Source organism: Argentina silus (genome assembly GCF_951799395.1).
Source record: "Argentina silus genome assembly, chromosome: 19".
Classification (NCBI taxonomy): Eukaryota; Metazoa; Chordata; class Actinopteri; order Argentiniformes; family Argentinidae; genus Argentina; species Argentina silus.
The window spans coordinates 14232410-14247996 of record NC_139673.1 but is presented as its reverse complement, the minus strand read 5'-3'; the positions used below and the strand labels follow the sequence as shown (position 1 = coordinate 14247996).

Sequence of the window (15587 nt, the reverse complement as noted above, 5' to 3'; positions counted from 1 at the left end):
GCAGACCTATGCATGGAACGGAGGAACACTAGAGCAGAGCTGTCGACAGTCAGGACTCCTACATTTCATTACTATTACTACGTGAATGACAGGAGAGGAGAGTGCAGGTGTGTATGTATGTATGTATGTATGTATGTTTGTGTGTGTTCAGTTCACTATGTGCACTACTCCCTTGTGTGTAAGATCAGGAAGGTGAGGAAGGCATGTACGCGCATGTGTGTGTGTGTGTGTGTGTGTGTGTGTGTGTGTGTGTGTGTATATGGGTGCATACATACATGATACATGTACACATGGGCAAAGCCTTTGTGTGTACACCCTGCATTTACTCCTATGCTCTGTGTGTGTGTGTGTGTGTGTGTATGCATGCATGTGTGTGTGTGTTTCAGGCTCCAGCTGTGTTGTGGTCTGCTGAGGGACTGTGGATCAGGTGCCAACTTCTGATACCATGCTGAGAGCAGGGCGGGCGGCCACCACTCTGTCCTGCTGCTATGCTGCTGCCACCTGTGCCACTCACTGGGTAAGCTCTCCTCCCTGAAGTACCACAGTGGTGGACATGTGTGAGAAACACTCTCAGAGCAATGAGACATCAGATATGCTATCACACTCAATGGATACTACACAATCTACTTAGACATGGGCTGATAAGGAGATGGAGAGAGAGAGAGAATGGGGGGGGGGGGGGGGTAGAGGGAGGCAGATGGACAATCTAAGGATATGAGTTAGTGAAGAGGGTATACCAGCTGAGATTTAATTGTAAGTTTTATTTCGAACTGATGAGTGACTGGTATATTTGTGTCTGGACACTCAATAATACCTTATATCCTTTTAGGTAGATTTCTAGTCAAAGTGCATAGTCTAAGACACATGTGCATTCAAGGTGAGTGTTTCTCCTCCTGGTAATTAACACAGCCTATCATAGTGCAGTAATATCCTGTAGTTGGTGACCTTCTGTTCATCTTTGTAGTCAAGATTAGACTAATATGAAAGGAAATATCACAGTCAGCGACTGAGGAAAGAACCTATGCGTTTTGATAACTTGGTCCTGTCGATAGCAGAATTGAAAGCTGGCGAGCCGGTTCCACATGGCTTGCTTGCTGCCAGCACAGAAACAAGATTGATTCTGGAGCTCTACTTATGAAATACTGCTCTTTGTTAGCAGGCTGAGTTTAATGGTAGGGGCTGGTGAGGTCACAGATAATCTGATGATAATGGGATCTCTGGGGCGTTTCTGTAACCCTTGATTAGGAATTCACCATTGATTAGGAATGAATCATTGATTAGGAATGAATCATCATCATTTATCTCAACACAGATTGTTGCTTCATTTTCTAAATCAAAGTAGTTATGCGGTAAATGTGTGTAACGCTCTGGCACTCTTGAAATGTTCTGGCTGCGCAGTGATTTACGGCTAATTTGATATGGATGATATCTTCTTCATAAATTTGAATTAATTCATATCAAATGGGCTCTCTTTGATAGCCTTCCACACAAGGCGTTTGCAGACTGACTCCTGGGATAGCAATACACGTTGCAAATAATACTCTTTCACACCACACTCACACACTCAGTGACTGATTATAGCGAACGGTATTGGTTGGGAGCATTCTAATTGTTACTCACAGTTAGTATCAATGTCAGAAGGAGAGGCATCCTGCTGTTTCTCAACATGCATCACCAGCATGATGAACAGCTTTTGCGCCAGTCTCTCTCACGCCATTTTACGCTATCCTATCGATCAATTCTTCAAAACACTTTTTTGTTTGTTGTCTTATACAATATGAAAGATCGGGGGGGGGGGGGGGGGGATTCCTATACATTGCACAATTTTGGTTATACAGCATATTGACAAAGGCTAGTGCTCAGAATTCCCCAGAGAAGCCGAGACAGACAGCAGTATTTATTGTCAGCAGAATGCTGGTTAGAGTGGGAGAAAGGAGGTGTAGGAATGATGAATCTGCTAATCACACTGGTATTGACTGGGGCGGTGCAGCAGCAATGCTTCTATTGATCGGGCAGCCTGAGAAGATCACACTGGGGTGTTAACGACAGTGGTTGGACCTGCCACAGCCCAGCCATCCCTGAGGGAGATTTATAGCCATAATGAGCACACGTAAAAGAAGCTCATAAGAATGTTCAGGATGATTTAAGAGGAGGCCATAACGAATTGTGCGTCATTTAAAAAAGTGATCAATATTTTTTTTTCCTCTCTGCTCTAGAGAGCTTTTTCATCAGATATAATACAGCAAATTGAAAAAACATTAAAACATGTGAATGCGCTGGATAAATTAAAAACAAGCTGTGTTTTAGGCAATGCTGGTATTTCGTTCTGTTTTCCCCACAGAACCTGTTGGCAGTTGTGTGTGGAGTTAAGCCCATCTGGTTTTATAAGGGAGGTGCACTCGTGGTCTCTCTATAAACCTAACCCCCTCAGGGAACACCGAGACCTGGCTGTCCTTGACACATGAAAAGACTGTACAATCTCACAAAACCCTTCCTGATCTAAGGCTCCCAAAGTCCTACTCCATTAAAACCCCCCAGGGCCTCTGCCAGCCAGGCTGCCATGGATACCTAACCCGTGGAGCATGTGACAGAGCCCAGATGATGCACTGAGCACTCGTCTGATACACAAAGGCATCAATCAACCTCAGCCACTAGAGTCAGGCTGAACTGTAATGTACTTATGTGGAGCAAAAACTCATTGGGCCTCCCCTCCCCATAATCCAGAGAGGAGCTCCTCAGATCGCAATTCAATTAGAGCAGAGCAGCAGGGAACGGCTGAGGGGTCATAGAAAGAGACCAAATAGAATGAAGCTGTATAACACAAATTAGTGCTGGATGGAGGCAGACTGGAAGCCACACAATTAAACCAAGCCAACTTAATACTGCTTAGCATCATACACACACACACACACACACACACACACGGGCACACACATATACACACACACACCCACACGCACACACACGCACACACACACACGCAGATAAACAGAGTCAAAAGTTAATCGTTCCAGCTCTAGCTCTATGAGAGTGAGTCATCATTCAATTATGGAGGGAATTGGAGCTAATGCAATCCTACCATCTCTGTCGCAGCACATTTTCAGAAAAGCTTGGGGAGGTTTAGTAGAGCTGAACGGCAGCTGGGTGACCCCTTCATTTGGTATCTCTGAAGATGGCATGGACGAATGCAGCACTAAAGTGAAGCACCGATGTCCAACAGCACAGCATATCGACACCCACGCTAGTGTGATCGGGTCAGGTAATGAAAGGATGCCGAATTTACCTCGGGCAGGTCAGACGAGACACAGGCTAATCCGACAAGGTCGTTTTAACCACTTGAAAGTAGTCACTTGACCATTGGCCTCCATAAAGGGTGGAAAATACAAGATCCACCATAGAGAGTGACAGTATAGAGTTTCTCTTGTTGTAGATACTGTATACCACTAGGCAGCATACAGGGGCAGGGGATGTAATTGCTGTGATGGTGAGAGTGCTGGGGTGATTCGCTGGATGTTAAGCTGTAGATTGATGGGTTTAGTGACATAACGCCAGGAGGAGACAGAGACTGTGATTCATGGAGTCATTGTGCTGGGCTGAACATGTGCATGTGCTGTTAGCAGGATAATGGGATCTCTTTGTCTTCTCCTCTTTCAATACACTGACATGATGAGGCTTTAGACAAGGCTAAATTGGTGTTCCCCTGACTCCATAGGAATCCCCAAGTTGTCCTCCTATGCCAAGACAGAAGACAAGCTGTTCAACCATCTGTTCAAAAGCTACGAGAAATGGGTGAGGCCAGTGGAGTATCTCAATACCACAGTACAGGTCAAATTTGGACTGGCCATCTCCCAGCTAGTGGACGTGGTGAGTGCAGAAATATGATCATATGGTTTGTTCTTATTTGTGGGTCTCCGGTGATTATTTTCATGTTTGTCAGTGGTATTGTAGCCTGAATTTTCTAAAGTGCAAAATGTATCAAGAGCAGTTCTATTTCGAGGCAAATGCATTATATGGATCCTCTTATTGAGTGTGATTGATGTACACAGTAATAAGCAACTCTAACTAATGTCTTATAAGAATTCGCCAAAGCCAAAAATAAAATCTTTACAGAATGTCTGCTCTCTTACAGGATGAGAAGAACCAGTTGATGACTACCAACGTGTGGATGAAACAGGTATTATGATATCCAGCATTTGTGAAGCACAATGTTATCCCATGACAAAATAAACGCATTCTATAACAGTGTCATCTAGAGTCAAGACAAAGACAGGCAGCATGGCATTTAGAGACCACACACTCCTCCTTCCATTCCCCCTTTAACTGCGGCGGTGGCATTTTACCGAGTGCTCTCATCTCAATCTCTCCTGCCCGCCAGCCCCCCTTCCCAGCCACCTTCATCTGTGCCCACACACCTGTCTGTCCACACCCCCTGGAGCCCCTGCCAGCTTTATTCATGTCCTGGGATTGCATCTGCTCTCTGCAGCCGGGGAGAAATATCACTCAAGACCAGGGTCAGTGGATCAGCCGCTCCCACACTGATGCAATGACAAACACCACCACGCAAATCAAAGGATGCAGGATGGAGTGAACATGACCACAGCCATCTACCAGGACAGGCTTGTTATAGGGCACTGCTCAAAATAATGGCTGTTCACTTCTCTTTTTATCCCCCTTCATTGCTTTCTCCTCCAGTTCCTTCTGTATTTTGGCTGTTGAGTTTTTATATGAAATGGAAATGCAAAGATCTCCCATGCAGTTCAGTCATTTATCACAAAGAAGGACCAGTGGTGTGTCATGCAAAGGAAATGGTGTGTTACAGAAGTGTTGTAAAATGGATGGTATCGCTTTTTTATTGTATTTTTGTATTGTAGAGTAAAATCGAATCGAAAATGAAATGGCTCATTAACAATAATGCATCCTAATGTAGGTGAGTCATCCCTCTCTCCCCTGTTTAGGAATGGGTGGACATGAAGCTACGGTGGAACCCTGAGGACTACTTGGGCATCACAACCATCAGAGTCCCCTCTAACTCCATCTGGACCCCAGACATAGTGTTATATGACAAGTAAGTGCTATGACGGAATGACACTGGAAAAGTCCAGCTGGTCTCTCTCTAGTGAAAGAGCTCTCTTGACCTCATTAGGACTTCTTGAAAAAATAAAGTTTACCCTAATCCATAAAAATATAACAATATAATATATAAATATAACCACCGTTTTGTACAGTGCAGGTTTTAATCAAGACCAAACATCAAGTAATGTTGGGTTTCTTCCTGTCGATAAGCAGATGGACATGTAATGTATAATTTCCTCTCACAGTGCAGATGGGCGTTTCGAGGGCACCGTCACCAAGGCTGTGGTCAAGCATGATGGTACCATCACCTGGACGCCTCCAGCCAACTACAAGTCAGCCTGCACCATAGACGTCACCTTCTTCCCCTTTGATCTGCAGAACTGCTCCATGAAGTTTGGCTCCTGGACCTACGATGGCTCACAGGTTGGGACTTGGGAATACTGATCCCTGATTGACTGATGCCAGGGACTTGTTAACTTCTAGATTATGATGTTTAGGGGAGATGAGTTGAAGGCGAGACACGTGGTGACGTTGGTCTTTGCTAACCTTTGTCCAACAGGTGGATATCCTACTGGAAGACTTCCATGTGGACAAGCGGGACTACTTTGACAATGGTGAATGGGAGATAGTGAAAGCCACTGGCAGTCGTGGTGTGAGAATGGACGGGACCGGCTCTTACCCCTTCGTCACCTACTCCTTCGTCATCCGCAGGTTGCCCCTCTTCTACACCCTTTTCCTTATCATCCCTTGCATCGGCCTGTCCTTCCTCACCATCCTGGTCTTCTACCTGCCCTCCAACGGAGGGGAGAAGATCTCCCTCTGCACCTCCGTGCTGGTCTCCCTCACTGTCTTCCTGCTGGTGATCGAGGAGATCATCCCGTCCTCCTCCAAGGTCATCCCTCTGATCGGGGAGTACCTGGTGTTCACCATGATCTTTGTCACACTCTCCATCGTCATCACCGTCTTCGCCATCAACATCCACCACCGCTCTTCGTCCACGCACCACGGCATGGCCCCCTGGGTGCGGCGGATCTTCCTGCACCGGCTACCCAAGCTGCTGTGTATGCGCAGCCACGTGGACCGCTATGCCACCCCCGGTGGAATCAGGGGAACGTTGGCAGGGAGAGAGGGGGCAGGAGGAGCAGTAGGAGTGGGCATTGTGAAGGGTGGTACTCCAGAGACAACCCCTCCCCTATCTTCGAGGAATAACCTGCAGGCCGCTTTGGACTCTATTCGCTACATCACCATGCATGTGGTCAAGGAGAACGAGGTCAGAGCGGTAAGTTCCGCTTACAATCTGTCCTGTACTGAAGAAGCTTGGTGTGCTCCTAATTTAGAATGTGTGTGTGTGTGTGTGTCAAGTCAATATTCTTGCTTTGGATGGCATCTTCCAAATAATTTGGGAACACAACCTTCTAAATCACTCCCTATATTGCAGAATGTCTTTGAAGTCTTTTCTTTAAATATGTATCTCTGTATATATTTGTCTCCATCCTTTGATTGTCTCACATAACTGCAACTTAGTGTTATTGTAAGCACTACAATACTGGGAGTATGGGTATGGTCAGACCTGGGTTATTTCAAATACATCGCTGTGTTTGATTGAGTTTCCCTGGCACAATGGAACCAATGGAAGAGCCAGTAAAAGTGCAAACTCTTGAGCCTGCCTGGCACTCACTGAAGGCTAACGCAAACAAATGCTCAAAGTATTTGAAAGAATTTCGAATGGTATAGTATGGCTATGCAGTAAGGGTATGTTTGGGTCTCCCCTGTGCAGGTTGTGCAAGACTGGAAGTTTGTGGCCCAGGTTCTGGACCGTGTGTTCCTGTGGGCATTCCTCCTAGTCTCAGTGCTGGGCTCCGCCCTGCTCTTCATCCCTGTCATCTACAAGTGGGCCAACATCATCGTGCCCAACATCATCGTGCCCGACCATGGCGTAGACGGCAGCTAAGAGGAAGTGCACTGAGCCCACCACCCAGAGACACAACACTAAGTGCAGAGACACTTAGAGAGAGTGGGTGTGAGACTCTTGTTATACTTACAATGGATTCTAGAACCATCGTGATTCTTGATATGTTTATCAACGTGAGAGACCATTATATCTACTTTACTGTACCTTTTATCAGATCAAATGAATGTAACTGTTTTGTACCATACATCTGCTGAATGGAAGCTATCTCCATATACACCGTAGACACTCTCTTAGAAACTGAAATGTTCACATTAAAGTCATGTATTCCAATAAATGTAGTTCACCAGTGCGCGCGTGTGTGTGTGTGTGTGTGTGTGTGTGTGTGGCAACAATTGTACTCCTTTTTCCCCCCCACTGAATAGAAGAATAGCAAACCTCTGGTCTCCGGATTGAGGTTGGACTTAAAAATGTTAACTGTCTCTGATCCGTCTCACTGGGGCAGGCAAGCTAGTGGTGCTGCTAGATAGGAAAAAGCCCTGCCTCCCACTGTATTCTACTTTACTGACTGATTCTATCATGTTATTCTGTGCAGATTTGATGTACTCCAAAACATGGAGGTCTCTCTTTGTGTTGCTAACTTTTCATCTTTTTCAAAAGAGGCATGAAATAGTTCCATATATATATATATATATATATATATATATATATATATATATATATATATATATATATATATATATATATATATATATATATATATATACACAGCATGTGCAGAAATTATACACAATATTTCATGTTTGTGTTTCTCTTAAGTAAGTAAGAAGTAACTAACTAATGGTAGTAGTGAGTAGTTGTACTTGTGTAACATTATGGGAAACAACTAAAAGCTTGAAGAAGAATGTGATCTGGTAGAAAACGTTAACTTGGTGTTTCCTGTGAGAAGAAGTGTGAGAGGAATTGAAACATGAAGCAGCCAAAGTGTGTGTTAGTGCCAATGGGGGCAGCAGAGAGTAGAGTATGTCGAGAGAGCAACAGCTTTGCAGCCGTTTCCTGTAACATCTTTCAAATTAAACAAGGTTGGGGGTGATACACAAAGATGGGTGCTCCTCCAGAAAGAAGAGGAATTGTCAACGCACATGTTTGATACCATTCCTTATTCCATTCCATGCATTACAAGGAGCCTGTTCTCTGATTTCTGCCTCCACCAGCCTCCCCTGATATCTATATAAACTATATCACACAGATATAGTATACCTCCTTGCAGGTGATCATGCTTACCCTCTAATGGTGCTCTAATAGACTAGTAAGCCACATTCACATCACACTACTCCCCCTCAGGTTGTTGAGCCAGGGCCTCTGCTTTGTCAAACACTGTTTGTTAAAGGTCCATTATGTCGATTAGCTTTAAAATAGTGCTAAACCCCTTTGCACATGCCTGCAGTGGATAGTTGCTAGTTTTGAGGTGGATATTGACCCACTCAACCATCTTCATAATTCTATAATCACAGTAACAAAGAGAGTATTGGACAGTGATTGTATATGCATATACAATCAGAGACAACACACGTGCACACCCCCAAGGGAGACACTGGGCACAGGGTCAGCCATATTCCGGCACCCTTGGAGCAGTTAGGGGTTAAGTGCCTTGCTCAAGGGCACAACGGCAGTGGTAGGCACTGTGATGCCATATGATGCCAGTAACCTTCCAGTCACCAGCTCACATCCGGCTCCCTCCTGGAGCGGGGATCAAACCAGCAACCTTCCGATTGCTGGCCGGCCTCTCTAACCTCCAGGCTACCTGCCGCCCCCAAGTAATTAGTCATTCTGTCTATAAAACTAACATAAATAACAAGTGTTCTATCTTCTCAAAAGAGCAAGCTTTTCAGAGATAAAGAATATGTCAAGTTTATCAATACTAATAGAACTTTACTGAGTTCCAAAAATACAGTAACCATGACTGCTGCTTTAACAAAATGTTGTTGTGCTCACAGATGCAGTACTTTGACCTTTACTGAGAAGGGAAAAGTCAAACATTGCTCAAAATAATCCAGCTACACTTTGTATGCACAGGGCTTCCTTTGACAGCAATTGCAAATCCATCTGTAAGTAACCTCACCTTCAGATCAAGACTGCAAAACTTAGATTAGTTATAAAGCTAATCTTCCTAAGCAGGCATGACATTGATTTTATTATATTTATTGGTAACTTTTTAACTTTAAGCTTCACTGAAGTTTAAGATAACTATCAAGCATCATTGCCTCAAACTCTGCTAACACAAAAGGAATTGCATCGACTTATGCATTTATGCATTGAAGGCGTATAATTCAGTTAAAAAGTCTGAGGTAATGAATATGGGTAGGATACTGATATCCAGAGCACAAATTAATCACAATAGCAAAAGAAAATTACTTATATTGTCTAGTAGTGTCTAAATGCAAGCTTATATGATTAACTGGCTATTAGGCCACATTGTTCACCACATTGCTTGCTTATCGTTTCAGACGGAATAAATGATGATTCACCTCCTCGGAAGCATAACCTCATGTCTCCTCGTATTTTTTCTGATTGTGACTGGATCTGTTTGCTATGGTGGGAAGGTTCTGGTCATTCCTCTGGAAGGAAGTCATTGGGTGAACATGGACATTCTAGTCAAGGCTCTTCACTCTCAGGGACACGCGGTTACCGTGGTACGGACCACCAAAAGCTGGTACATTAAAGAGGACTCTACATATTACAGTTCTATTACTGTGCCTGTTGTAGATGGTGTTAATGAGGAATTTTTAAAGCCAATCATAAAGAATTTCATGGATATAGAAAGAGGGACGGTCTCAATGTTAAACTTTGTAAACATGCAAGTAGAGATGTTCACTATAATGTCTAAAGTACATGAAATGATGTGTGATATGGCAATTACAATGTTTCAAGACAAGGATTTGATGAACAGTCTGAAGGAGAGTCAGTATGACCTGGTGCTCACTGACCCCGCATGGGGAGCAGGTATTTTGGTTGCTCATTATCTTCATCTCCCTCTTGTCTATAATGTGCGTTGGGTTACCGGTGGAGAGGGACATTTAGACATTGCACCTTCCCCCTTATCTTACATTCCAATAACTGGATCAGGACTATCAGACAAAATGACCTTCGTAGAGAGAGTAAAGAACAAGCTCTTCTATTTGATTATGAGAGCTCAGGACAGGGTCTTAATCAGGCCACAATACCAGGCTGTTTGTGATGAGTATTTTCAACCAGGTGTCGATTACTATGAGTTATTACAGGGAGCAGACCTTTGGCTTATGAGAGTTGACTTTGTGTTTGAATTCCCTCGCCCCACCATGCCCAATGTTATCTACATGGGAGGGTTCCAATGCAAACCTCCCAAGCCTCTTCCCCAAGACCTGGAAGAGTTTGTTCAGAGTTCAGGAGAACATGGAGTCATTATCATGTCTTTGGGGACTTTTGTCAGTGCACTTCCAAAGGACATAACAAATGAGATTGCTGCTGCTTTTGCCCAACTGCCTCAGAAGGTCATTTGGAGGCACAAGGGAGACAGGCCTGGTACTCTGGGCAACAACACCTTAATAGTTGACTGGATGCCACAGAATGATCTACTAGGACATCCTAAGATGAGGCTGTTTGTAGCTCATGGAGGAACAAATGGAGTTCAAGAGGCCATTTACCATGGAGTCCCTGTTGTGGGCCTTCCTCTGTTTTATGACCAATATGACAACCTCCTTCGTCTGAAAGAGAGAGGAGCAGCAAAGATGCTATCTATGGCCACAGTAGACAAGAACAATAACTTCCTTGAGGCCTTACAGGAAGTACTACATGAGCCGTCCTACAGACTGAACATGCAGAGGCTCTCCAGGCTACACAGGGACCAGCCAATGAAACCACTAGACAGCGCCCTCTTCTGGATTGAGTTTGTCATGAGACACAAGGGTGCTGCTCACCTGCGCACAGAGTCCTACAAAATGCCTTGGTACTCATACCACTCTGTAGACGTCGCCCTGACATTATTGGCTGTTTTGTCATTGCTTACCCTTCTACCGATTGCTCTAGTCAGATATGTATGTATTAGACAATGTTTTCAAAGAAAAATGAAAATGAACTGATCCACTGCTCCTCATTCTAGTGCACACTGCATAGAAATAATGATAACAGCATAATATAGAATACATATGAATAGGTTCAACCATGAACGTGAATGATTTTGATTGGTGCCAATGAAATAAAAAGCAACAGTGATAATTATTTTTGGAGTACATTCACTGCGCCAATTACAGTTTGTCAACATGGTTGTGCATTTAATGTGAGTGAATGCTACAGCTGAAATGAACAACACCATGGTTTTCAGTGGAACACATACATAGTGTACATGCCTAAAATGATAAAGAATAAGCATCATGCCCTTTAACCATACAGTTCGGTGAATGTCCATCAAGTTGAGTGTTGAGCATTGAGTGTTCAAGGCCACTCAGAGTACTTTTGGTCATTGAACTGTACAGTAATTGAGGGATTTTGGTTAATGATTACAGTATGACTGCTCTAACATAAATTAATATGGTGGGTCAGTTTAGGTGTTGAAACAAGAACACTGTTAATTCTAACAATGACATTAAAACTTAAAATGTGCATCCTGCAGTTATCCTCCTGCTAAATTAACATGTACATGTTTTAAATAAAACCCTGTAAGAGAATGAAACAGATGAAATTCACAAGGTGGTTGTGGATTACTTTTTGAAAGACTTTCAAATACTTTCAGCATTTTAATCTCAGTCAATTGAAATGCTACTTAAGCATCTATGTTCATTTCACACCATAAAAACGTAAGTGATAGAAATACAAGCTCTGAAGACTGTTGACTATAACGAAAGACAGCACACTGAACATTGGTTTAATATGCATACTGTATACTGTATTGCATAAATATAGAATGTATATGTTTATCAATACTAATCATACTTCACACAAGTTTCAGAAGATACAGTAAGCATGAATGTTATTTGAACAGAAGCAGTACTTTGACCTTTAGCATACTGAGAGAGAGAAAGACAAACTTCAACAACATAATCAATCTACATGTTTTGGGGCTCGGCTTCTGAGAGCAATTGCAAATGATCCTTAAGTAACCTTGTCTATCACAGCACCTCACAACTGCACCACAACTTGAACAGACAAGTTAATCTTCATGACCAGGTATGACATTTCTTTAATACATTAATTTGTAACTTTTTAACTTTGAGCTTTACAGAAGTTTAAAATAACTACCAACCAATCATCAATGTCTCAACTCTGTTAATGCAAAAGAGATAGCATCCATTTGTGCTACATTGAAAGCATTACGCTCCAGCAGTAGGATTCAGATATAATGTCTGAGGCAATGAATATGTCTAGGCTACTGATATCCAGAGCATTGCCAATGGGGATGGGAGCATTTTGCACTTCTCAAAAACCTGAAACAGATTTTTCCTGCAATCTAGAGCAGTGGTTTTGCATCAGGACCCAGTCAAATATTGACCACTTTCATTGGCTTGTGTAATTGTGAAAAGATTTATTTAAGTAATATAGCCTACAATAATAATATCATATAGCAATGTCTTAGGCCATATGCAAACTGTGATGGGTGACTAAATGCATGTCAAGTTAGAGCTATAGTCAAATGGTTTGTGGATGTTGCTTAAGTAAATAAACTCAAAGTTTCTCAATTCCTAAATGGGGAAGCAACTGATATGTTTACAGTATCAAATATAAGCAAGACATATTGGCAAGTGAGGTATTTATAAAATAAAATAAATATAGATAAAAGTTTCTACATTTCTAAATGGCTCTATTCAGGCGGAGTATACAGAATCAAATGTTGGCTAGGAATATTGGCTATTCCTATGTTTTTATACAGCCATTGTAAATCAAATAAAACATTTGCAAGTAATAGCTCTATTTCTCTTTCTTCCTGCTGTTTTGAGTACTGTGAATATTGTCACTGTCCCTCATTGGCCTTATTGGCCATGACGCCTTATCTTCGTCTCTCCTAAAAGGCTCTACAGTGTAAGTTGTGTTACTATTACTCTGCTCTGACGCTGGATATTGTTCCTTGTTGCAACTCGATTGTAATTAACTTACTGATTGATCGTACCTAATATTACTCATTCCTCACCTAAGATTCAACAGTATCAACATTGTATAGTGTGATCTGCATCAAAATGAAAGCCTATACGGCTAACTGGCTATTAGGCCGCCGGCTTTTCCAACATGCTTTAGAGATTAAATGTGTTTGCTAATCGTTGTCTTTCATATTTCAGAGAGAGTACATGATGATTCACCTATTTGATCTCCGTGTATTTTTGCTGATTGTGTCTGGAACTGTTTGCCATGGTGAGAAGGTTCTGGTCTTTCCTATGGAGGGAAGTCATTGGGTGAACATGAACATCTTCATCGAGGCTCTTCACTCTCAGGGACACACGGTTACCGTGGTACGGAACAGCAAAAGCTGGTACATTGAAGAGGACTCTACATATTATAACTCAGTTACAATACCTGTTAAGGAAGGCTTTGATAATGACTTTATTGAGCCAATCCTGAGAGAAATAATTGACATAGAGAGAGGGAAGAGCTCAATGTTAAACTTTGCAAGTTTACAAGTAGAGATGTTCACTGCAATGTTTAATTGTCATAGAATATATAGCCAAATGGCAAGAATTATGTTTGAAGACAAGGAGTTGATGAACAGTCTGAAGGAGAGTCAGTATGACTTGGTTCTCACTGACCCAGCCACAGGGGCTGGTATTTTGCTGGCTCACTATCTTCATCTCCCTCTTGTCTATAATGTGCGTTGGGTTACCGGTGGAGAGGGACATTTAGACATTGCACCTTCCCCTTTATCTTACATACCAATGACAGGATCAGGACTATCAGACAAAATGACCTTTGTAGAGAGAGTAAAGAATGTGTTATTCTATTTGATTATAAGAGCTCAGGACAGGTTCTCAATCCGACCACATTACCAGGCTGTTTGTGATGAGTATTTTCCAGGTGTCGATTACTATGAGTTATTACAGGGAGCAGACCTTTGGCTCATGAGAGTTGACTTTGTGTTTGAATTCCCTCGTCCCACCATGCCCAATGTTATCTACATGGGAGGGTTCCAATGCAAACCTCCCAAGCCTCTTCCCCAAGACCTAGAAGAGTTTGTTCAGAGTTCAGGAGAACATGGAGTCATTATCATGTCTTTGGGGACTTTAATTGGAGAGCTTCCACATGATATAACAAATGAGATTGCTGCTGCTTTTGCCCAACTGCCTCAGAAGGTCATCTGGAGGCACAAAGGAGACAGGCCGGCTATTCTGGGCAACAACACCTTAATAGTTGACTGGATGCCACAGAATGATCTACTAGGACATCCTAAGATGAGGCTGTTTGTAGCTCATGGAGGAACAAATGGAGTTCAAGAGGCCATTTATCATGGAGTCCCTGTTGTGGGCCTACCTTTGTTTTATGACCAATATGACAACCTCCTTCGTCTGAAAGAGAGAGGAGCAGCAAATATTCTATCTATTTCCACAGTAGACAAGAACAATAACTTCCTTGGGGCTGTACAGGAAGTACTACATGAGCCGTCCTACAGACTGAACATGCAGAGACTCTCCAGGCTACACAGGGACCAGCCAATGAAACCACTAGACAGCGCCCTCTTCTGGACTGAGTTTGTCATGAGACACAAGGGTGCTGCTCACCTGCGCACAGAGTCCTACAAAATGCCTTGGTACTCATACCACTCTGTAGATGTCGCCCTGACATTATTGGCTGTTTTGTCACTGCTTACCTTTCTACCTATTGCTCTAGTTAGATATGTATGTATTAGACAATGTTTTAAAAAAAAAATGAAAATGAACTGATCCAACGTTGGGTAAATCATGAGATATGGATGTTTTATGGATGTTTAGAATAACATTCGATCATTGTAACTGTTTATATAATTATGTATATAATTAAACTAGCCCTAACCCTACAACTAAATGGAAGAGTACTTTTAGTATGTTCAAATATTGCAGAACACAGTGCATGCCAAATAAAATGTAAAAATCTGTTAAAAAACATGATATTGTAGGCCCACTTAGCTCTCAGGCCCAGTACTCTGGGGCACATTATTGCTTTCTGTGGACTGACAAGAATGGATTCTATCTGTTTGACTGTACGAGGGCTGAGAACCATGTAGATTCTCCCATCGAACATTGCCATATTGGAATACGCCCAGCCCCACTACTGTGGCCGAAAGGCGCTATATAAATAAAGTCTGATTTGATTTGATCATCATGTTGTGAGTAGCATTGTTTTGAATGACCAGTGGTCAACTCTCTATCTCTCTCTATTAGGATGTAACATTTCTCTATGAATCATTCGCCTTGTAATAGTCGTATAAGTATACAGTATTATTAAAGCCTCACTTGATTCATTCTATTTGACCTTTCTTGCGCTAATTCAGCACAAACTCAACAATTCTTTGCACATAGTGATAATTACATTGGAGTCAGATTATCAATATTAGATATGTTTTGCGATTAACAAAATCTAGCCAAAAGTCTCTGCCAAACCTTCATGTGGA

At 42.5% G+C, this 15587-nt stretch overlaps 3 protein-coding genes across 3 annotated transcripts; all 3 read left to right on the top strand.

Annotated features, from left to right (window-relative positions):
* Positions 1-445: 445 nt before the first annotated feature.
* chrna5 (cholinergic receptor, nicotinic, alpha 5) lies at positions 446-7024 on the top strand (the record flags this gene model as incomplete). The annotated part of the gene is given in 8 exon segments (XM_083691251.1): positions 446-476; positions 479-517; positions 3713-3864; positions 4130-4174; positions 4956-5065; positions 5319-5496; positions 5633-6352; positions 6851-7024. Coding segments are annotated over 8 exon segments (1449 nt in total).
* A 2600-nt stretch (positions 7025-9624) lies between these two features.
* LOC310819840 (UDP-glucuronosyltransferase 2C1-like) lies at positions 9625-11645 on the top strand (the record flags this gene model as incomplete). Its single annotated transcript, XM_083691250.1, has 2 exons — positions 9625-11046; positions 11631-11645. 2 exons carry the CDS (start codon positions 9625-9627, stop codon positions 11643-11645), a joined length of 1437 nt encoding a protein of 478 aa, XP_083547376.1.
* Positions 11646-13686: 2041 nt separating this feature from the next.
* On the top strand, positions 13687-15393 carry LOC310819839 (UDP-glucuronosyltransferase 2A3-like; the record flags this gene model as incomplete). Its single annotated transcript, XM_083691249.1, has 2 exons — positions 13687-14826; positions 15358-15393. 2 exons carry the CDS (start codon positions 13687-13689, stop codon positions 15391-15393), a joined length of 1176 nt encoding a protein of 391 aa, XP_083547375.1.
* Positions 15394-15587: the final 194 nt, after the last annotated feature.